General features: G+C 59.6%; 2 protein-coding genes across 4 annotated transcripts; both read right to left on the reverse strand.

Moving 5' to 3' along the window:
• Positions 1-5,418: 5,418 nt before the first annotated feature.
• On the reverse strand, positions 5,419-10,772 carry TGIF2 (TGFB induced factor homeobox 2). Of its 3 annotated transcripts, none has more exons than XM_057424655.1 (3): positions 10,713-10,772; positions 9,644-9,882; positions 5,419-6,369 (listed from the first exon to the last, which is right to left on the reverse strand). In XM_057424655.1, exons 1-3 carry the CDS (start codon positions 10,750-10,752, stop codon positions 5,785-5,787), a joined length of 864 nt encoding a protein of 287 aa, XP_057280638.1. In that variant the 5' UTR covers positions 10,753-10,772; the 3' UTR covers positions 5,419-5,784. The 3 variants fall into 3 exon arrangements, with proteins under 3 accessions (XP_057280638.1, XP_057280640.1, XP_057280639.1); XM_057424657.1 differs by lacking the exon at positions 10,713-10,772 and adding an exon at positions 10,427-10,693; XM_057424656.1 differs by lacking the exon at positions 10,713-10,772 and adding an exon at positions 9,967-10,067.
• Positions 10,773-15,065: 4,293 nt separating this feature from the next.
• Positions 15,066-20,486, reverse strand: MYL9 (myosin light chain 9). Its single transcript, XM_057424616.1, has 4 exons — positions 20,474-20,486; positions 17,177-17,377; positions 15,930-16,091; positions 15,066-15,763 (listed from the first exon to the last, which is right to left on the reverse strand). The coding sequence occupies exons 2-4, from the start codon at positions 17,358-17,360 to the stop codon at positions 15,591-15,593; spliced, it is 519 nt and encodes a 172-aa protein (XP_057280599.1). The 5' UTR covers positions 17,361-17,377; positions 20,474-20,486; the 3' UTR covers positions 15,066-15,590.
• Between the last annotated feature and the right edge of the window lie 2,226 nt (positions 20,487-22,712).

The following is a 22,712-nucleotide window of genomic DNA, read 5'->3' on the forward strand; positions in this document are numbered from 1 at the left end:
GGTTCTCTTAAACTAGTGTGGTTTCTTGAGTCTGGAGACAATGAGCCATGCTCGCAAAGGGCTCCCGAGTTGGCTTTTTTTTTTTTTTCCTCTCAGCTTTAAGTAATGAAGATTTTAAAAAAAAAACAAACAAAACAACAAAAAAAAAAAAAGAGGAATTCCCCCTCGTTTTCTCCCTGGCTGTGGTGTTGCTGAAGGGACTGAAGAGACTCCTGGAAACTCCGACCCCTCGACTTGGACCTTCGGTCTTTTTACTTGTTCTATCTAATGAGAATTATTAGCTTGTTTACAAGAAGAGGACAAGACAACATGAAGCCTTGAGCACTTGCCATGCTGTGTTCTTCCTCCTCCTCGGTTCTGTTCTTCCTTCTCATCCTTTTAGTTTGACCTGCTCCTGCCTCCTTTCTCCCACCCCTTTGCATGGCTTTGTTTAACCGTGTTAGAAACAACCTCTCTTCCACCGAGCTCCTGAAGAGAACACCCATTCAGTGTGTACTCCTGTTGCACTCTGCTAGCAAGCAGCCTTTCTTGGGGTGGGGGGGTGCTTTGTTTTCCTTTTGATGGGGGATATCGGGGTGGGGGGAGGATGGGGTGGGCAGGGGCAGGGTCATGGGTTTGTATTCCTCTTGTTTGATTGAAGTTGAGAGGATGACAGGGTCTGTGGAATGTAACTGCAGAGTTGTTGAAATGCAGCCCAGAAGCAAATGTGCAATAAGGTAGCAAAGGGGGGGGGGGGGGACAGTGCTTGGCTAGCTGATTTGGGGAGAGCACTACCCTACTCCAGGCCCAGGAGCTGAAGGAGCACAGAGCAACTCCAGGCACGATCCACACATGCTTCACTTTGGTTTTTTTTTCCTCCTCTTTTATTTTTTATGAGATTATTTTCAATGAATTGCGTGTTGAGAAAGAAGCTGCTACACTGGGGGGTGGGGGGAACCTGTTTCACAGGGGCAGTGTGATGGTATATCAGGGTGGGAGGAGTGGGTTTTGTACAGAGGAAGGCACAGGTAGCTGGTGGTAGGCTGCCTGCCTGTATGTATGTGTACATATGCACATATACACTTAGTAGTACCTGTACATTGAATTCATACACACGTATACATGCCCATACACACAGTGCAGATGGTGTGCTTAAAAGCACCTTGGTGAGAATGGGCATATGTATAGCATATATTTTTACATGTACTATATCTAGATGTGTGTAAAAGTGTGTGTAAAAATATATACCCTGTGTGTAATCAGATGACTATTTTTTCCTTATCTCCCTGCTCTCTGGGTAGAGGAAGGATTGCTACATATTTTTTAGCTCATTTTTCCCCTTTGTAGGTCTCCTTTTCAGCCTGGCTTCTTGAAGCCACATCTGCCACCACCAAATTCTTTGCCACCCCCTCCAAAAAGCAGAGCATTTGGCCTCATTCGGAGTGATCTGGTGCGATTTGGGTTTGTTTTTTTTCCCTTCACTTGCTCGAATGAGTTGGGAGATTGGGTGTTACTTTTATGGGGGTAGAATCCCAGAGATGGAGTCTGAATCCCAATGAGGGTGTTGGTGATCCAGAAGGCAAAAAGTAAAGGGAAATTGTGAATGATGGCTGAGTTACAATTATATGCTGTGAACTGTTGTCCATGCACAGATGCTCTTAGAGATTTACTCTCAAATGTGAAATTGGGTTTAATGTAACTCAAATCCTGCATTGGTTTTGACGGTTGTGGGTAGAGATACTGATGTGTTGGGTTGCACTGTTGTAAAGATGCTGTTTTCGAGATCTCTAGCACTGAACCGGGGACACAAAGGAAAAGGGTGGTTGGTTTGTTTGTTCTTATTTACTCCTCCAGCCGTGTCTGAGGCTGCTGTGGGGGGGAGCTGGCCTGGAAGGCTGGTTTTTCTGGGGCTCATTTTGTTTCCTGCCACCTTGGAGGAGGAGAACTCGCAGCAGCAAGGGCAGCTGGCTGACTTACCATACAAACCACGATCAATAAACAGATGCAGTCTGACTTTACAGCGCCTGCTGGAAATGTACATATATATATTAAAATATCTACAAATATAGATGTATATGTCTGAAACCGATGTGTTTATACATATTCATACCCCTTTATATAGATAATTATATATAAATCTCTGTCTTTTTACTCTTCTGGGTCCTGAGGCGGCAGCAGCCAATCAGGGGGGAGCCTGAACGCACGTGGATGTCAAGAAAGAGCTCTCAGCCAATCAGAGCTGCGTGACGTTTAACAAAATGGCTGCTCCCTGCTATAAGATGGCGGGTGAAACAAAATGGCTGCGCCCTGTGTGCATAAGGGGGTTGGCGTTCCGTGTTAAATGCACTTCCGGGTAAGCCAGTGGGCGGGGCGACTGGTGCTGGCAGCCAATCACAGCAGGCTGTGTGACTGCTGTGGCAAATGGGATGCGTGCGTGCCGAGAGGGGGCGGGGCGGAGGGGGAGCAGCGGGGCCCTGGGCACCTCGGGGGAGGGCTGTGCTGGGCTGGGCTGGGCTGGGCTGGGCTGGGCTGTGCTGTGCGGGGCAGAGCCCTCGGGTGTTGTGTGAGGGCAGCGCAAGGCGGGGTGTCCCTGGGGAAGGGTGAGCCTGTGCGCTGTGCATCCCCTGTCCGTCCCCCGCCTGCTCGGTGCTGCTGTCCTCTCTGCTCGGCTCCGCGCTCACGTTTATCCTCTGCATACCCCGTGTGCCGCTGCCTGCCTGCGGTACCAGCCCCGCACGTGTCTGGGAGGCCAGTGCACCAGAAGCGGGGCGCCATGGGGTGTGCCCTGAGAAGCAGAACCGGGAGAGCGAGGACCAGCCAGGTACGAGCAGCACGGCAGGAAGCAGGAGGGGATGGTTTGCACTGCGCTGACCACACGTCCCTGTGGGCTCAGGCACCCTTGCTGGTCATCCCGGTCACGCTGTTGCGGGGTGCGGTGTGATGCCTTGCACTGATCCCTTACCCCTCCCATGGGTCCTCAGGAGCCCCGAGGTGCTCAGCAGAGGCTGCAGGAGGGGCAGGCAGAGTTCACATTCATTGAGCTCACAGTCCCCTGCCCCAGTGCTGGCCCCTGCCCCATTCCTCACCATGAGCACAAAGCACAGGCTGCGGGATGCCCGCTGCCAGCCCTGTCACCAGAGCTGCCCAGGGGTGACCCTGGGGCCCTGTGCCTCCATCCTTCCATAGGGCAGGGGAGCCAGGGAAGGGGCACAGAGCCCATCGGGTCACCCTACGCCGTAGCAGGCCAGTGGTAAGGGGGCTGCAAAGGGCTTGAGTTGGTGCTAACCCCTGCTGTGGTGGAGGGCATGTCTCATCCCAAGGGAAGCAGTCACCAACCTGGCACAGAGCCTGAAGCTCTGTGTGAAGAACCAGCATTCACACTGCTAGGGCATACAAGGGGCTCACTCAGCCCTTCTGCAGTGCCCGTGTCCTCTGGGTCTCTGCCCACCTCCCAGGCTCCAGCCCCAGCAAATTGTGAAGGAACCCCACTGACATTGCTTCTTTCTTCCCCTTCCAAGGGGCTGCTTGTCTCATTTCCACAGTGCTGGCCAGAAGGAGAGGAGACACAAACACATCAGCCCTCTGCTGCTGCCAGATGCTTCCCGGCTCCATGATCATGCTGTGGGAAGCGAGCACATCACATCCCATCAGACCAACCCCTGGAGCATGGCCCGTGCCAGGCACTGGCCCCGCTTCTTCCACACCCAGCACATTCCTCAGGCCCTTGAAGCAGCTTTGCCGGACATCAGGAGGTGGGAGCTGGTGGTAAGGGAGGAGCAAGTGAAGCCACCGCAGCTGATGCAGTCCAGGCTCACACACGGCTCGTACTTAAAAAACAAGAAACAAACTAGAAAACTTTTATTTGACAACGGAAGAACGAACAAAAAGGTATTTACAGCAGTTTTGTTTTGCTCCGTGCGTTTCGTTCCAACAATCCCTGCCCTCCCCTCGCGTTCTGGTCCATCTCCAGGTCCATGGCCCAGGCAGAGCTGTAGCACTCCTGCCCTCGGGGAGGAAACCGCTTTGGTTTGACTGGGGCAAAATTAACGGGAGGAGACCAAAAAGCCTCTCTGGGGGGAGGAAACTGACCTGCAGGGTGGGGGCTACCTACAAATAAGAGAGGGAGGCCTAAAATTCAGGAAGGAGGCAGGGAGCAAAGGCTGGGTGTAAAATGGAGCTGGGGGAGAGGAGGAAGGGGATGTTCACAGCCACCCCATAAGCATCCTCTGTGCATGCCAGTGCTGGAGCCAGCCCTGTGCAGCTCAGGGGCACCCAGCCTGTGACACAGCACTGGCACAAACCTTCTGCAGCCCCAGCAGCACTCGGGAGCTCCTCTCCCCATCACCTTCTCTCTGAAGAAAAGGGAAGGGCAGCACCAGCCACTAAAAGCAGTGCTGCTCCCTTCCAGGCCCCACCACCCTGCAGGGTGCTGCTCCCCCAGCACCTCTGGCTCCAACCACTGCAGAGCACCAGGTCCTCTGGACGTTATTAACTCTAATCATGCAACTCAACAGTCAGGCTAATTTCCTAGATTAGTGTTTCTCAGGATAGATAACATAAGTGTGCACCACTGTAACTTACATTTTGCAGTGAAACAGCAACAGCTCAGTCCCAGCGCCAGCGCAGCACCCAGGCTGTGGGTGAGCAATGCCCAGGCTGGGGCACAGCCAGCTCCCAGCAGGGACCAGCTTGTCACTAGAGGTCCCCAGCACCGCGCAGCCACCAGCCCTGGAGAGCAAGAGCAGAAGGAAGGGAGCAAGGACTCATCCCTCTGCTTCCCAGTGCAGCTGGTGGATGAGGCAGCTCTGTTTGCTGGGAGCCCATAGGCTGCAGGCTGGGAGTGCTGCACTAACAGGTCACCACACAGGCCCCTGCCCACAACATGCCTCTTCCCACACTAGTTTTTAACCAAAAAACGAGAAAATCAAGAAGTTGGATATAAAGTTTTCACAGTCTCAGCTTCACATCCACCCCCAGCAGCCGCCTGCAGTCAGCACCACGCAGGCTCTGCACCGTGCTCTCTGTTCCAGGGCACAACATTGAGCAGGAACTGGAGAGGAACACGGAGGGGGGGGGCTGTGGAAATGCTGAAGAGAAGAAACAAAAACGTAATAAAAATCATATAATAAATCACAATTAAAGGGAAAATGTTTCAACAAAAAAAAATTGCTAAACAGCACCATCGAGATTTCTACTGGCAGCATCTAAACAAAAAAGGAGGGTCCCGTGTTTTCCATGTGGAAAAAATACCACAGGCTTCGCGTTTCCAGTTCATCTGTGCTTTGCCCTTCGCTGGGCAAGGCAGGGCTCTGCCAGCACAAGGTACCAGGAGGGCCCTCCACAAAGAAAGGGGAAATAAAAAGGAGGGGGAGTGGGGAAAGAGATGAGAGATTTGGGAGGAAAAGCTTTTCATCCACAGTCCTTAAAACAGACACCAACTTTAAAACAAACATCAATTCTCTCTTTCTCTCCCTGCAGAAGCGGCGTTGGACCCTTGTTTACAGGGCAGAGAAAAAGAAGTCAGCAGGTTTCCCAAGGGGAGCTCCACAGTAACCCTCCGTGGCGGCAGGGAGAGGTCAGTAAAGCTGCAAAGGTCTTTTCACAACGGCCACATCCTCCCAAGGGCAGCAGATGGGAGCCATGGGACAGTCCCTCCTCTCCCCATCCTGGCTGGCACAGACACCAGAGCCCCACAAAAGGCAGGAGTCCTCTTCCATGACGAGCTGGTCAGGGGGTGCAGGCAGGTGGGTGGCACCGGTAGGGGGGAAGGGGGGGGTCAGGCACCCCAAGGACCTGGCCATGGGGTTATTTGGAGAGGGCGGCTGCGGGGGGCTCAGTCTGGGGCGAGAGGGGCAGCTGCCCCCCCTGCCGCTGCGACTCCAGCTCCGCCGCCTTCTGCAGAGCCACCTCCACCAGCAGCTGGAAGCTGCTGAAGTCGTCCCCAAAGAGCTCTGGGGGTGTGGGGGGGGGCGTGTTGAAGAGTCCGCTGGTGGGGCTGGCTGCCTCGGCGCGGGCCAGCAGGGTCATGGTGCTGCCGGGGGCACCCAGCGCTGCCTTGGGGACAGGGTCCGGCTCCGCTCGCTGCGGCCCAGGCGGCTTCTCCCAGTCGGGGCTGTGGGCGCTCACCACCGTGAGGCTGCTGCCCAGCGCCTGGGCAGGGTGGCACAGTACCTGCGGGCACACGGACATGGACAGCACCTTGGAGGCCCCCGCGGCCGTCACGGGGGGCACCACCAGCACCCCGGAGCCGGCAGCAGCCCCCCGCGGCAGGGCCACGTCGCCGGCTTTGCCCCCTCGGCGGGAGATGGTGAACTGGTTGGGGTCCTTCCCGTCCTTGCGCAGCATGTCGGGGAGCAGCCGCCGCCGCGCGTTGATGAACCAGTTGCAGATCTGGGAGGAGAGAAGGGCACAGCGCTGTCAGCACAGGGCTGGGAGCCCGAAGCCAAGGTAGCAAAAGCCTCTCCAAAGCCAGCAAGCAGCTCCCACACTGTTCCTGCCCCCCAGCCCTGCACCTCCCTCCCGTGGGGCTCCGCAGAGGCAGAGCTGCTCCAGGCAGGGCTTGCCCAGGCATGCACGGAAACCCCAACGCCGGCTGCTTCCTGCCTGGCACCACCAGCCCCTTCCTCTCTGCAGCCCCATCCCGGCTGCCTGTGGCACAACGCTCCCCCTGAGCCCTGCCAGCACACCCGGGCAGGGACCGTGCATGGTGCCAGCGCCCGACACCACCACTGGCACCTTCTCATCGTGCCAGTATCAAAAAGAGTCTTGGCAGTTCTGGGGCTGAGCCACCCCATGATCCGCAGCAAGGCTGCACACTGGAGCTGCCCAGCCCGTTTCCCCAGGGAATGATGGGCCCAGCACTGACACCCCAAAGTCCCAGCAGCTGACAGTGCCCAGCCTTGTGCAGATGAAGCAGGGTGCAGCCTCCAGCACCCTCCTGAGGGTCCCTCCTATCCTGCAGCCAGAGCCTGGGGTGTTGCACAGAGCCAGCGTGGAGCCCAACAGCACCAAGCAGGTGTTTGTTCTGGGGTGAGTTTTCCCCATCTCCAGGTGCCAGCCTGGATGGGAGCACTGAGGCTGCACAGAGCAGACAGACAGCAGCACGGATGGAAAACCCTAAACCTCATCAGCTCAGGGAGCTGCAGCCCCCCATACCCTACGGGGGTGGCAGGGATTGCAGCAGTACATCCACACCTTCCCGTGCCTCCTGCCAACGAGGCTACAGCCAACTTTAAACCTCTTCCAAACATCTGCACACCAAAGAGGAAGCCCTTCAGAAACACAGCAGCCATGTATTCAGCCTTGGCCATGTATTCAGCCTTGGCCATGTATTGTTTCAGCATCTTTCTATAAAATGCTGCATTAAAATAACTGCTTTCTTCCTAGAAAACAATTAGAAGAGAATAAATCGTGGAGGGGGGAATGACTGATCTTTGCTAAATCAACAGCTATGGAAAATATTTCCCCCAGGGAGAGAGAACTCACCACAACTTCGATCGCAGCGAGATCTCAGTTGTTCTTTGTCTTTGAGACAGTATTTGTCATTTAACATCCTCACATACACTCGTCTCACCCCTTTTTCCCTTCCAAACCCTCCCTTGCGAGCCTTAGCTGGGTCCCCATGACATGATCTTGTGATCCCATGGCCATCAGTCGCTGTAATCCCCAACCAGAGGGCTGGACTTCCAACAAAAACCCCAACCAGCACCGAGAAGCTCCTAAAATCCTGCTGTGCCCCCAACATCTCCTTCCAGCTTTCAGCTCCCTCTGGAGAAGGCAGCACAGAGATGGGCACAGGCACCAGTGACACCGCAGCGCACCGCACGGTGTCACCCACCCGGGAGCTGGGATCAACCTCAGCTTTGAAGCAAGAAGCTTTTTGCTTCTTTCCAAGCACAGCCATCGCTTGGCCCCACCACAAGCACACCTGGGCTGTCCCTTTGGGCAGTGTCTGCCCCCTCCACCACCACGAGAGCAGCATCCCCTCTGCAGGGAGGAGGAGCCCATCCCCACAGGAGGGCACACGCTTGGAAAGCTGCTGTTGTCCTGGAAGCCTCGCCAGGAGCAGGCACTGCTTTTGTACCTCCCCACTTTCTGCCCTGCAGAGCCGGGGTGCTGTGCATCTGATCCCTGGCTCCAGCTCCCTGGATACACAACTGAACAACCAGGGGCGCGTGGCCCGCAGCAGCAGCAGAGCCCTGAGCTCAAGAGGCTCCTGGAGGTGTTGGATCAGCATTGATGGATCAAACCCTGCAGCCAAAGCGTGTCCCACACCTCCACCCACCCAACAGGCTTCTCCTCCCAGATGCAGCCTGTTGGGTCACCTCAGACTGACACAAACCCCAGTGGCAGCCATGGGAAATGCCCCCGGAGGGGACCCCCACCCGGGGGGGGGACACTGGGCAGCCTCTGCATCAGGCACACAGTGGCTGCAGGGAGTCCCATGGGACAAAAAGCCAGTGCAAAGCCACACCTCAAAACAAGCCCGTGTGCCTGCAGCATCCTCCTTGGACCCAAACTGCCCAGGGCACAAACACCTGAAGTCCCACTGCCACAAGCCCTTGGGTAAACCCCTGTATGCCAGAGGCCATATATCTGGGTTTGTCCTGTCCGCACCAGCCCCGGTCCATGACAACCCCAGATTCCTGCAGCCCCAAACCCATCGCTGTGCTCTGACTCGAGCCCTCCCGGGACCAGCACCTCAGAGCAGCTCGGACACAAACTTGGTGCAAAGCCAGGATTTAAATAATCCATTAAAATGAAAAGAAAGTTGGCCTTGGCCAGGAAGATGGAAACTAGACACAGCCACTGCCCACACACCAGTGTCTGCCTGGCCAGGGCCATGCTGAGCTACAGGGAAAGAAGCCAGGGGTGCAGGGGAAAGCCCAAGGAGAGGAGCTCAGCTGCAAACCCACTGCCCCTTGCCTGCTGCCCTGCACACAAGAGCTGTTTCCTACCCTGCTGTCAGAACCAGAGCATCTCCTTCCCTGTCAGGAAGGCTGCTGGTGTTCCCATGGATCAGTGGGACAGGCAGCTCTTCCTGACACCCTAAGAGCAGGCAGGGTGAAAGCCAAAGCTGAAAGGAAAAGCACTGCTCATGCCCGCTGCTCCTGGCTGGGCATCCATCACAGCACCCCAAGGAGAACAATCAACCCACAACCAGGGGACACCTGCCCCAGAGCACTCAGCTGGACTGGGGTTTCCTTAATACACCTGGTGTAACTGGGTGCAGCTGGCCAGCCAGTCCTTGGGGCTGCAGAGGGGCAGTAGCCCTGGCCCCTTTACTGGGGGTGTCCAGGGGAAGAGGATAAAGAAGCCCCCCCTGAAGCCCTCCCACCCATAGGGGCTGTTACTAACAGAGTATTGCTGAGTTGGTCCCCATCCCAGTCCATCCATGTTCTGGCCAGCCAAAAACCTCTACTCCAGCACTGCCATAAAACTGGTCCCCAGGGCTCAGCCCTCTTCCCAAAAGGATGCTGCCATGTGCCAGTGGCTTTGCTCCCCTGCGTTCCCTCGCTTGCCTCCTCACTGCCTTTCAGTGGCAAGTGATTCCAGCATCCCAAATCCTTTGGGATCTCCAGCAGGGTTCTCGCAGTCCGGCCCTTCCCAAGCCCCGCGGCACAGGACCCAGCAGCACCCCCAAGACGTGGGGACTGGCTCCTACCTGCAGCACAGAGAGGCTGGTCTGCCCCGAGAGGCTGAGCTTCTCCTGCTCCGAGGGGTAGGCATTGAAGCGGTGCTCGTAGAGCCAGTCCCGGAGGATCTTCACAGACTCCTTGGGGAGGTTGCCCCTTCTCTTCCTCTTGTTGGGCTGCGAGGGGTCGGGGGACGTGGCGCTGTCGTCCTCCCCGAGGTCACTATCCGACATGGTGGAGCTGCCCGCAGACCTCTCCTGCTTAAAGCCTGCCAAGGAGGAGGGGACCGAACAGCGGGCATCAGGCTGGGAGTGCAGGGGGGAGCACAGACACAGACACCCCCCCCCCGCACCTCAAACATGGGGGGCGGCTCCGTGCCCAGCTTTGGGGTGATGCAGATGAGCCCCCCCCAGGGGGGAAGAGTTACAGGCACCGCCTGATCCCCCCCCCCCCGGCACTCTGGGGGTCTCGGGCTCGCCGATAACAAACGGAACACGGAGGGGGGGAGCTCCAAGTAAATCCATCCCGGCCGGAGGAAGAGGCCGGAGCCGCTGCGGGGCCAAGGCACCACGCGGGGTCATTGTGCGGCCTCCCCGCGCCGCTGTCACCGCCGCTCCCCCCTCCCCGCAACAGGTACCGCGGGCCGGGCCCCGCAGACACAAAGCGGGGGAGCGGCGAACCCCCCCCCCCCCCCCCCTTCCCGCACCTCCGCGCCCCGCTCCGGGGGGGAGGCGGAGGGGAAAGAAAGAGGAACCGGAGACCCGCCCGCGGCCCCGCACCGGGCACGACCGGCCCCGAACTGCGCGAACAACCTCGGCCAAGTTGGAAGCGGCGCGGGGAGGGAACAAAACCCCCGAGCGCGCCCGGCCGCGGCTCCCGCAAACTTTTCACGCCGGGGGCGGCTCCCGCCCCGGCCCGGCCGCACAAAGGCGTTGGGACCGCGCCGTGCCCGCACCCCCAGCCCGGCTCGGCGCTCTTCGAGACGGTTCGGGTCCGCTCGGCCCGGCCCGGAGCCCCTCGGCTCCACTCGGCTGCGCTCCGCCGCGCCGCAGCCCGGCCGGGACTCCATGTTTGCCGCCCGCCCCGCTGCGCTCTTACCCCCGGGCCGCCGCCGCCGCCGCCGCCTCGGCCCTTGCATGGGCCGCCCCGGGGTCGCGCCGCCGCCGCCGCCGCTCCGGTGCCCGGTGCCGGTTGCCGGGGGTGCAGCGGGGCCCTCCCGCGGCGGCGGGGCGGGCGGCCGAGGCGCAGCGAAAAGTTTTGGGTGGGCGGCGGTGACAGATGCCGAGACAGAGTTCCCTTTGTTCCCGAGGAGGCAGGAACTCGGCCGGGCCCCCCGCCCCCGGCCCCGGCCCCGGCCCCGGCCCGCCCGCCCCCGGCTGTCACCGCCGCCGCACCGGGCAGCGGCACCCGCCCCGCCGCCACACGGGCCGGGACCTGGCGGCAGCCCCGCGCCCAGACACGGTGCCCGGAGGGACACCCCACAGCCCCGCACGGCGCTGCACCCAGCACCCATCCGGGACACCCGAACAGGGACACCCGAACAGGGACACCTGAATAGGGACACCCGAACAGGGACACCCAAACAGGGACACCTGAACAGGGACACCCGAACAGGGACACCTGAATAGGGACACCTGAACAGGGACACCCAAACAGGGACACCTGAACAGGGACACCCGAACAGGGACACCCGAACAGAGACACCTGAACAGGATACCCGAACAGGGACACCCGAACAGGAACACCTGAACAGGGACACCCGAACAGGAACACCTGAACAGGACACCCGAACAGGGACACACCTGAACAGGGGGACAGGGACACCCGAACAGGGACACCTGAATAGGGAACAGGGACACCGAACAGGAACAGGGGAACAGGGACACCCGAACAGGTACACCTGAACAGGGACACCCAAACAGGGACACCTGAACAGGGACACCCGAACAGGGACACCCGAACAGAACAGAACAGGACACCCGAACAGGGACACCTGAACAGGGACACCCGAACAGGGACACCCGAACAGAGACACCTGAACAGGATACCCGAACAGGGACACCCGAACAGGAACACCTGAACAGGGACACCCGAACAGGAACACCTGAACAGGGACACCCGAACAGGGACACCTGAACAGGGACACCCGAACAGGGACACCTGAATAGGGACACCTGAACAGGGACACCCAAACAGGGACACCTGAACAGGGACACCCGAACAGGGACACCCGAACAGGAACACCTGAACAGGACACCCGAACAGGGACACCCGAACAGGGACACCCGAACAGGGACACCTGAATAGGGACACCTGAACAGGGACACCCAAACAGGGACACCTGAACAGGGACACCCGAACAGGGACACCCGAACAGGGACACCCGAACAGGGACACCTGAATAGGGACACCTGAACAGGGACACCCAAACAGGGACACCTGAACAGGGACACCTGAACAGGGACACCCGAACAGGGACACCCGAACAGGAACACCTGAACAGGACACCCGAACAGGGACACCCGAACAGGGACACCCGAACAGGAACACCTGAACAGGACACCCGAACAGGAACACCCGAACAGGAACGCCTGAACAGGACATCCGAACAGGGACACCTGAACAGGGACACCCAAACAGGAACACCCGAACAGGGACACCTGAACAGGGACACCCAAACAGGGACACCCAAACAGGAACACCCGAACAGGAACACCCGAACAGGGACACCTGAACAGGGACACCTGGACACCCAAACAGGGACACCCAAACAGGAACACCCGAACAGGAACACCCGGACAGGGACACCTGAACAGGGACACCCGAACAGGGACACCTGAACAGGGACACCCGAACAGGAACACCTGAACAGGGACACCTGAACAGGGACACCCGAACAGGGACACCCGAACAGGGACACCTGAACAGGGACACCCGAACAGGGACACCTGAACAGGGACACCCGAACAGGGACACTCAAACAGGAACACCGGAACAGGGACACCCGAACAGGAACACCTGAACAGGACACCCGAACAGGGACACCTGAACAGGGACACCTGAACAGGGACACCTGAACAGGACGCCCATGGGACACCCAAACAGGAACACCTCAACAGGACACCCGAACAGGAACACCTGAACAGGACACCTGAACAGGGACACCCGAACAGGGACACCTGAACAGGGACACCCACGGGACACCCAAACAGGAACACCCGAACAGGGACACCTGAAAAGGGACACACAAACAGGGACACCTGAACAGGGACACCTGAACAGAGACACTTGAACAGGAACACCCGAAGAGGAACACCTGAACAGGGGCACCTGAAGAGGGACATCTGCACCAGGGCACCCATGGGACACCCGAACAGAGACACCTGAACAGAAACACCTGAACAGAAACACCCAAACAGGAACACCTGAACAGGGACACCTGAACAGGGGACACCTGAACAGGGGCACCTGAACAGGGACATCTGCACCAGGACACCCATGGGTCACCCAAACAGGAACACCCAAACGGGACACCCCCGGACGCCCTCACAGGACATCCACCCAGGACACCTACGGACACCTGCATGGAACATGCGTACAGGAACACCCACATGGGACACCCATACAGGGGCACCCAAACAGGGACACCTGAACAGGGATACCAACCTGGGACCCACACAGGGACCCGCACAGGGACCCGCACCCATGGGCATCCCCACAAGGCACCGCGCAAGCTCCTTCTTTCCTCCAGCTGTGTTAATGCTGACCCCAGTACCTGAGCACCAAGGGGTTACTGGTGCCCATGGGCAGGCACTGGTTGCAGGGCCAGGCCCTCAGTGCCATGGGTTACTGGTGGCGCTGGCAGTGCTGGGAATGGTTGGACTCAACATGATCTTAAAGCTCTTTTCCAAGCCGGTTGATTCCATGATTCTGTGACAGCCCCAGGGACCTCAGAGCGCTGAGGCTCCACGGGTGCTTCCTTTGGTGGCTTTCTGATGTAGTAACTAGGAAATGAGAAGCTCAGCACATCACTGCTGCCATGAAGGTGGAAGGTGTTTCAAAGCGAGGGTGACGATCCCATGGGTCAGGCACCCCTGGGCTGTATGGACAGGGCAGGCTGGTCCCCTCCAGCCTCTTCAATGGAGATGACTGAGCAGCAGCATCCCAGCAAGGAGACCTCCGCTTTAAGGATGTCCATGCCCCCAGTCCATGAGGATTTCCACACTCACCCTCACCAAGCCAAGCACAGCATCCCCAGGGACCTTCGTACAACCCGGGTGCCTCAGGTCCTGCCCTTCTCCAGGCAGAGCCTGTTTGCAGCGGGTGTTTGCTCTCCCCTCCCAGGCTCTGTCCTCACAAGCCATGCTGCAGCTCCCTTCCTTGCCCTTATCATGGGTATCCCTTTGGGTATCGAGAAAGGTTGCAAAAACCCTTCTATGGTAGGGTTTGGGCCCATCCAAAGCAGATTCTGTGGAGCAGTACAGGATTAAATAGCCAGGAAAACCAGAGAATTCCTTAAAGCATTTGTTTAGTTGCTGCTAAAGCTTCACTGTCCCGAGTGAAACTGTCCCCCCAAATTGCCATTGCTCTGTTAATGCAAGTGGGGTGTGGGCTGGTGAACCCCAGGGGAGGTGTGGGGCCAGCCATGCAAATCTGTCCTTCCAGCAGCCTGCTTTTGCTCCCACCCTTTGGAAAGAGCTGTACTAAGTCCTGTGCCCAACTGAGACACCAGGGAAATGGTCCCTGAGTTCAAATACCTGCCCTGGGCTGCAAATGCCTGCAGGTACAGGTAGTGTGGAAGCAGCTTTGGGAAAACCCCACTGGGTGCCTGAATTCTGGGGCAAACCCAGCCTGGAGCAGGAGCCATGGGGCAGGGGCCAGGGGCCAGGGCAGGGGCTTCTCCCTGCCTGCCCTCACCTGGGGCTTGTTCAGGGCCCATTGACATTATAATGCTGTTAAACTTCAGCAATTTGAAAGACAATCAGGCAGCAAGAGCCCGAAAAGGGGTGCTGGAAGGGGTGCTGGCCACCAAGCCCATCCCACTCCCAACACTGGGAGAATCAGGTCACACAGACTGATCCTTTGGGGTCAGTCCTGTGATGAGCATCACTCCTGGATGGAGACAGTTTGCCCACAGCACAGCAGAGACCTTGCAGCAGCTGGAGGCCCTTTCCCACACCATTGGGTTTATCTCCAGCATCACCCCATGTGCCCCAAAGTGAGCCATTCACTTTGGTGTGCGAAGGGGGCTTTTCAAAAGCATCCTGCCCTGTGGCAGCCTTCAGGGCTGGGACGTGGCTCTGGAAGTAGGAGAACTGTGGGTTATTCCCTGGTGCAGCAGGGAATTAGGGAAGGAGCCTGGAGGTGAGCAGGTTTGGGGCTGTTGCTGCAGTTCCTGAACCCACCCCCAATGCCCCCAGGGAGCACAGCAGGAGCCACACGCAGCACATCTCCATATCGCACCCATCAGGTTTTATGCACCGCGTCGGCCTCCCGAACCCCTCAGATCGCAGGCTCTAAAGCCATAAAACACGCAGGGAGGAGGAAACAAAGTGGAGGAGCCATGAAGAAAGGGAGTGCAGGAGGAGAGGGGAGAGGTGCTTTCTCTCTGTGCTATGGTCCTGAGATGGGGATCGCTCAGGCTCGAGCCAGCCAGAATCCCCACAGGCCAGCGCTCGCCTCGGATGCTCATCCCAGCCCCAGAGACCAGCAGCTCGGTGGCTTCGGGGGGGGGGGTTACAGCCAGGCTGGGGGTCCCAGTGGAGCGAGCCTGTGGGTGGGAATGGTGCTGGGGGTCCGGGGCTGATGGGTGGGCACACAGCGGCACAGTGATGGGAGCACTTCCCCTCCAAGCGTGACCCGATGCGGGGTGCTGGTCCTGGGAGGTGCTTCCCATGGGGGGGAGCCTGCTGTGGGGCAGCAAAGGGGAGCCGAGGGGCAGTGGGGGTGTGCGCAGGAGGGTGCAGAGGTGAGGTTCTAATCGTCCTTGTCCTTGGCTCCGTGCTTCAGGATGCGGGTGAACTCCACGTAGTTGAAGTTGCCCTTCTTGTCGATGGGCGCCTCGCGGTACATCTCATCCACCTCCTCGTCCGTGAACCTGTCTCCCATGGTGGTCAGCAGCTCACGCAGATGGTCCTCGTGAATGAAGCCTGCAGGGATGGCACAGGGTGCTGTTAGCAAGGGGACACTGGGGGAGTGCTGAGCCAAAGACACCCCTGCTCATCTCCCGCCCTGGAGCTGCTTGGGGACCATCCCAAAGGCTTTGGCCCCAGCCCTCATCATGGATGCATGGGGCTGTGCAGGCAGCGCCTGTACCTGATGCCTCCTCATCGAAGCAGGCGAAGGCGTTGCGGATGACGTCCTCCGGGTCGGTGCCATTCAGCTTCTCCCCAAACATGGTGAGGAACATGGTGAAGTTGATGGGCCCTGGCGCCTCGCTCATCATGCCCTCCAAGTACTCGTCGGTGGGGTTCTTCCCTGCCAGACACAGGCAGAGGTGTGGGTGCAGCGTCCCCTCTCCCCCCAGCACCCATCCCAAGGCCATGCACCCAGCCGGGGTGTTTTTCATTGCAAATGAATCTGTTGGTGCATGTTCACCCACCCCACGGGCACGGGAGGGGGGTTCTGCAGTGCCCAGTGCTCCGCACTCAGCACCTCTCCCCATAGAACCAACCAGGCTGGATCAAGACTGCCACTTGAATCGAGCTCTGCCAGGCTCAGCCTTGATGGAGCTGCAGGAATTCATCTGGGGGTTGCCAGGTACTAACCCCATGGCTTTGTCCCACTCCCCTCGCTGCTGACACCCAGCACCCCCAGAGGACAGGGGCAGCAACGTCCCCACATGGGGACAAGCCTCCTGCTGCCGGTATCTCTAACACTGCTCCTGCCGTGGCTGCACTGGGCATGGTTTAAGCTCCTTTGCTTGCCCCCAGCGCACGGCCCCTTTGTTCCCATTGCTGCAGCCCAGCGGGAGGAGGGCGTGGGGCCAGGCAGGACCCCCAGAACAGGTTTGGCTGCCGGGTCAGTCATTGACAGACCCCCCCCCCCGAGCGCTGCAGGGTGCGGGAGCTGGGAGCTGGGAGCCGTGCCTGCAGCCAAGGAGAAGGGCTCGGATGGGGAGCGCGGCCGGCCCTGCGAGTCCCAACCGGCTCAGTTATCCCTGGTACAGGGGCCAGCCCCTTCTGCTGAGAGCAATGGGAGGGCTTTGTCCCAGAGGGGATGAGCCCAAGCGATGCTCAGGGGTGAGGCTACTCAAATACTCCATAGCTGTGGCTGGTGGTTGCTCATAGCAAAGCTTCTCCAACCCCGCGGGTCCCTTCCCTTCTAGTGAGCACAATGAACCCAGCTGCTGCCCTTGGGTGTCTCCACAAACACCTTCTACAGTCAACTGCTGCCAGCAGAGAAATCCCTTTTCCTCCTCCCAGCCCCGTTTTGCAGCCAGCACCAGGAGGTTGGTGCCTCCGTGCATCCCACCTAAGGCAGGCTTCAACTGTGGGTCACCCAGCAGCTCTGCCCACGTGCCCCAGAGGGGCCGGGGGACGCGTGGGGCAGGGTCTCCTCACCGAGGGAAGCCAGCATGTCGTGCAGGTCCTCCTTGTCGATGAAGCCGTCGCGGTTCTGGTCGATCATGTTGAAGGCTTCCTTGAACTCCTGGATCTGTGACTGGTCGAACATGGCGAAGACGTTGGAGGTGGCGCGCTGCGGGCGCTTCTTGGTGGTCTTGGCCTTGGCGCGTTTGCTGGACATCCTGGCGGCGGGGGGGGGCACCTGCGGGCAGGGCAGGAGGGGGGCGAGTGCTGGCAGGGTCGGACAGAGCTCGCTGCCTGCACCACCAGCCCCCCCCCAGACCTGCTGCCTGCCCTGCCTGTCCCCTTTGCACCCCATGCACAGGGAGAGATGCCAAGCCCAGCACCCAGCATCCCCCCCACTGCCGTCAGTGCCGGGGAGCCATGGGGATGGGCAGAGCTAAGCAATGTCCCCCGTCACCCCCCCAAGGCATCCCCTCCTCTGTCAGGGCTCTCCCAGCTCAGCTCCTGGGCTGAAGGGCTCCCCAGCATCCTTCATTTCACTGCGCAGAGCAGCCCACAGCCACCTCCCCGGGAGGTGGGCTCAGCACAGCACCCAGCACCCAGCGGGAAGGGGTTATCTGCTCCGGGCACATTCCTCACATTCCACTGCCTCCCTTCCCCCTCTGTCCATCATCCCACCATCCATCCCACTATCCGTCCCACCATCCATCCCACCATCCATCTCACTATCCATCATCCCACTATCCATCCCACTATCCGTCCCACCATCCATTCCACTATCCATCATCCCACTATCCGTCCCACCATCCATTCCACTATCCATCCCACCGTCCATCCACCTCCGATGCTGCCGGCTCCAGCCCAGCCAAAGGCCACTCACTGCCTCCCTCCTGCTTCAGTGCCCGGTGAGCCCCATGCTTTGCCCAGGGACCCATGGGAGGGCCCTGACATAAGGGGTGAACAACGGGGTGAACGGTGGGGTGGGCAGTGGGATGAGCAGTGGGGTGGGCAGTGGGGTGGGCAGTGGGGTGAGCAGTGGGGTGAGCAGTGGGGTGGGCAGTGGGCCTCTCGGGGTGGGGGGGGGAGCTGTGGGACCACGGGTGCTGAGGGCTGGTGCTGTTGTTCATTACAGGTAACAAACACCACGGGAAGGGACCAGCCCAGAGGGGCAGCAGTGGAATTGACAGACCTTTGGGACACAGCTGGGGCAACAACAGTCCCAGTGGGAATGGCAAAGGGACCATCGGGATCCCAACCACCACCAAGGCAGGAGCATGGCAGGAAAACCTGGTCTCTCAAAGGAGGGAGTCCTGTCCCCAGCCCGTGCTGAGCCCATTCCCACCCCGAGATGGTACCCACGTTCCTTCACAGCCTCCAAGCAGGGTTTGGTGACATCCCCCCACGCTGCCAGGCTGAGGGAAGCAGCCACTATTTCAGACACCCTGTGCCGTGGGTGCTGGGACCCAAATGGGCTCCTTATGAGGTGCTCAGCACCCCCAGCGACCATTGATGTTGCCTGAGAGGAGGATGCTCAGACCTCTCCCAGTCCAACCCTGCCTGGCACAGGGATGGTGATGACTGTCCCCATACAGCCCCAAGAGAAAGTGTGGGGCAGGTTCAGCCCAGGGGAGCGATGCTGCTCAGAGCCCTCATGTTCCTACTGCAGCCGCTGCTCCCTCATAGCCCCGTGCCTCAGTTTCCCCATCTGGGTCAGCATCTGCCTGGGGAGCAGCTCTTGGAGGGCAATGTTAAATTAATGGAATATGAATGAATTCCATGGGGCAAGCGCAGGGTGCTCCTGCTCTGCTCTGTGCCCTGTGCCTGGGTTCCTGCCTTCTCTGCAGGGCACAGTTAGGAGCCACATTGTGTTGAAGGAAGAGCACAAAGCAACATGTGCCAGCAGCAGGTCTGGCTGCCCTGTGTGTGCTGATCCAGGATCCACTGCCCAGCTGGGTCCTTAATGCTGATGCACCCAAGGGGACCGTGGGGCTTGGGGAGCATCCCTCCAGTGGGACCACAGCATGGGACAGGCTGGGGCAAAGCAAAGAGCCTCCTCCTGTGCTGGCACAGCCTCTGCCAGCCCTCCTCACGCGTTGCTCTTTCCCTCCCCTCCTTCTATCTCTTTTTCAAGAGGCTGAAATATCTACCCTGCCCTGGCTGGGACCAGCAGCAGAACGCAGCCTGGCACCCTCTCCAGAGAGATGCCTCTCAATAGGGGGGTTTAGTATGATTTTGACAGCACATGGGTTTGCTCTTCGATCCAAAACATGCCTTGGAAAGATGCTTGGTCTCAGGGTTCAGCTCAGCCTGGTCATCTCCTGATCATTCTGTAGCTGTGTCTTTGAGCCCATCTGGGATTCCCACTCAATACCCGGATCGCTTCATGCCCAGCTAAGATGCCCTGCACCTGGGATGAACTCAGCTGAGCCAAATGGTGCAGCCACCAAGCCTTGGGCTTCCTCCTTGGCAAGAAGGAAACCCGCAGAGACTGGTCCTGGCCTTGCCACGTCCTGCTAAAGAGCTGCTCATCCCAGTGCTGCTTCCACCCAGCAGGCAGCAGATCCAAGAACATTAGCACTGGGTGAGACCACAACCAGCCTGGCACGAGAGCCCTGTGCCAATCTGGTCACCACACTCATCCCAACACCAGCAGCTCTTATTCCCTCATCCTGCACTGCTCCTGCCAAGGTGACCTCTGCCTCCTGCACCACCGGGCTTGTGCCTTCTCCCTGCCCAAAAGAAGCTGCGGCCACCCGGGTTATGCTGCTCAGGGGTGGTCCTCTAAAGCTGGCCATGCAGGAGGCTCCTCTGGCAGGGTGCTGGCACCGCATGGGGCTGCCCTGCAGTCTGCAGCACAGCCTCAGAGGGACATCATCTGCTCACAGCTCCTCTCCACCACAAGCTCCTGGCAGAGATCTCATGATGTGCATGCGCTGGCACTGAAGCCAGTGAGTGGGTTCCGTGTGCGGATGGGAAGGAGCGGAGCAGCACCAGGAGCCAGGGCCAAGTGTGCAGCAACCCCCAGGACAGATTCATCCCAGCCCTCCCTCAACTCCTGCTGCCACCCGGTGGGGCTTGGTTCCGAGCATTCTGGACTAGCTCCTTCCCACCACGTTCAGTGAACAAGGGCCTCACAAGCAAACCTTCCAAAGCACAGCTTCTGGGGCCACCACGAGAAGACCCTGCACAGACACCATCCATCACCGTGAGACAGACCCAGCACCCAGCACCCTTCTGGTGCCCGCTGGGGCTGGGAGACAGGACCCCACAGCGGCCGGTCCTCAGCACAACATGCCCTACGCTGTTGATTCCCTAGGGAATTACAGGGCTCACCTCAGGGGGGATCTGGCCGCAGCGCCTCAGAGGGGGAGGTGACCACGAACTCCTCCTACAGCCGCACGGAGCCTGCCAGTGGCGGGGGGGAAAAATGAAGTGAGAGGAGAAACGCAACCATCTTTGGTCAGCGGCGGCGGTTGTTGACACTCGGGATGTTCCGCTCCAGGAATGCTGCTCCGGACGCCGCCTTCTCCCACACATCCATGTTTTAGAGCCCCTCTGGCTTTTATCACAGCCCTAACGCTTTGTACCGAGAGGCACACAGGGAGGGAAGCCAAAAGGAGCTCAAGTTTTCATGGCCAAGGCTAAACAAAACACAGCGTTCCTCTGTTTAAGACTGAAGGGAATGAGCTAAGTAAAGCTTTTCTGCCTTACAACAGTTTGTTGCCTGCAGTTGCTCACAGGTCACTGGGAGATCTGTGAAGCATCCATCACGCATGCATCTGGATCTTGGCTCCGGCCATCGGCAAATAAGACTCGGGGGACAAAGCGATGTTCCAGACAGGAACAGCTCCCCCAGACCGGAGGTGGGTGAAGTCCCGGGCGCAGGATCTGCTCCTGCAGCACCAGGGACGTCCCAGCTCCAAGTCACTGCAGACGGTAACGGAGCGCTTTGCTCAGGGCCGATCCCCTCCTCCCCCCGGCGGGGACATCCCTGCCGGGCTCCCCGGGCAGGAGAGGGACGCCCCGGGGCTTCTCCTGCCACCGCCTCGCCCCGCTCCTGCTTCCTCCGTTCCCTCCGGGGCAGCCGCCGCCTCCCGTCCCCTCCAAGTTCACCCCGCTCCATCCCTCCCGGTCCCTCCATCTGCCCCCGGCTCCATCCCGCCCCACCGGCTCTGCCTCGGCTCCATCCCTCCCGGTCCCTCCCTCCCGCTGCCCGCTGCCCGTGGCCGCTCGGCTCCGGTCCCGCTCTGGAAGGGGAGCGCTGGGGCCGGGCCGCAGCGGAGCCGCCTCACCTGGGCTGAAGCGCGATGCTGCGGGGCGGCCGGCGCTGCTCTGCCGGGACCCGGCCCGCGGAGCGGCCCTAGGGCGGGCAGCGGAGCCCGGGGCGGTGCCGCCCGGCCCGGCCCGGCCCATACAAGGCAGAAGAATGCGGCGGGGCCGGGCGGCGGGACGGACCCCGGCCGGTGCTCCCGGCCTTATATAGACGAAAGGGCAGCGGGAGCGCCCCACGCGTGTCCACGGGGAGATGCGCACTCGGGGCTGGGAACCGGCGTGTCCAGGGGTCCCTGAGAGCGAATTGCGGCCCCCAGCCCGGTGTCACGGGGGATGCTGCGCGATGCAGAGCTGCGGCACCCATGGGTGGTGCTGGCCATGGGTCCAGGGGTGATGGTTCACCCTGGGCCGTGTCCCTGGCAGCAGGTACGGGGAGAGGCCCTGAGGACATCCGATGGCCGCACCCAGGCTGGCCACAGGCCAGGGGTCCAGTGGGATAATGCTGCACAGGGAATGGTGGCCAATGGGTGCTGAGCCCTGCCTCTGCCCCGAGCTGCGAGCCCACAGAAGGACCCAGTGAAACAGCCCCATGAAGGTTCTCTAGAAAGCAGTTTGGAATGAGAAGAGCCAGGGGCCTGCCTCGCTCCAGATCTGGGGTCTGGAGCCTAGACGATCAGGGATGGGGAGCTCCCACCCCACACCTGAGGCAGGAAGGGCACTGGTCCCAAGACTCCTCAGGTCTCTCTTATGTTTCCTTCCCATTAGCAGCCCTGTGCCGCATCCCAGCCCTGCAGCCGCCTCCTGATCTTTGGGCTGCCCACTGGGAGAGTGATGCCTCCCAGGCACCATCCCAAGGGGGGTACCTTAGGTTCATGGGACCCCATGATGCTGGGGCCAGAATTCAGCCTGCAGAGGAGCAGGGAACGGGAGAGGGAGACACCAGGAGAGTTTTGGAGAGGGGGTCCCAACACAGACCCTGCCCACCCCGGGCTGGAGGAGTCGCTCCTGATGTGTTTTTTCATGAGGAAATCAGCTGTTCTAAGTTGAACACCGTTGCTCTTTTGAGGCAAGGCTATTAAAACCCAGTCAAATCGTTAGGACTCCACATGTGATCATTTTATTTGCATACACTTCCAAGAGCATGTTTTCTGGGATGTTTGCCTGCTGCAATGTCTCAGATAACAAGCTGCAGTGCCCTGCAGAACCGTGGGTTATTTCAAAGGCTGCCCTGCTCCAAAAGCCCCCAGTGCTGCAGCCCATCTCCAGAGGGAACTATGGAGAAATGCCGATGCACAGC

Source organism: Pezoporus wallicus, unplaced genomic scaffold (assembly GCF_028554395.1).
Source record: "Pezoporus wallicus isolate ANWC-B61680 ecotype Strahan unplaced genomic scaffold, APGP_CSIRO_Pwel_v1 contig_11996, whole genome shotgun sequence".
Classification (NCBI taxonomy): Eukaryota; Metazoa; Chordata; class Aves; order Psittaciformes; family Psittacidae; genus Pezoporus; species Pezoporus wallicus.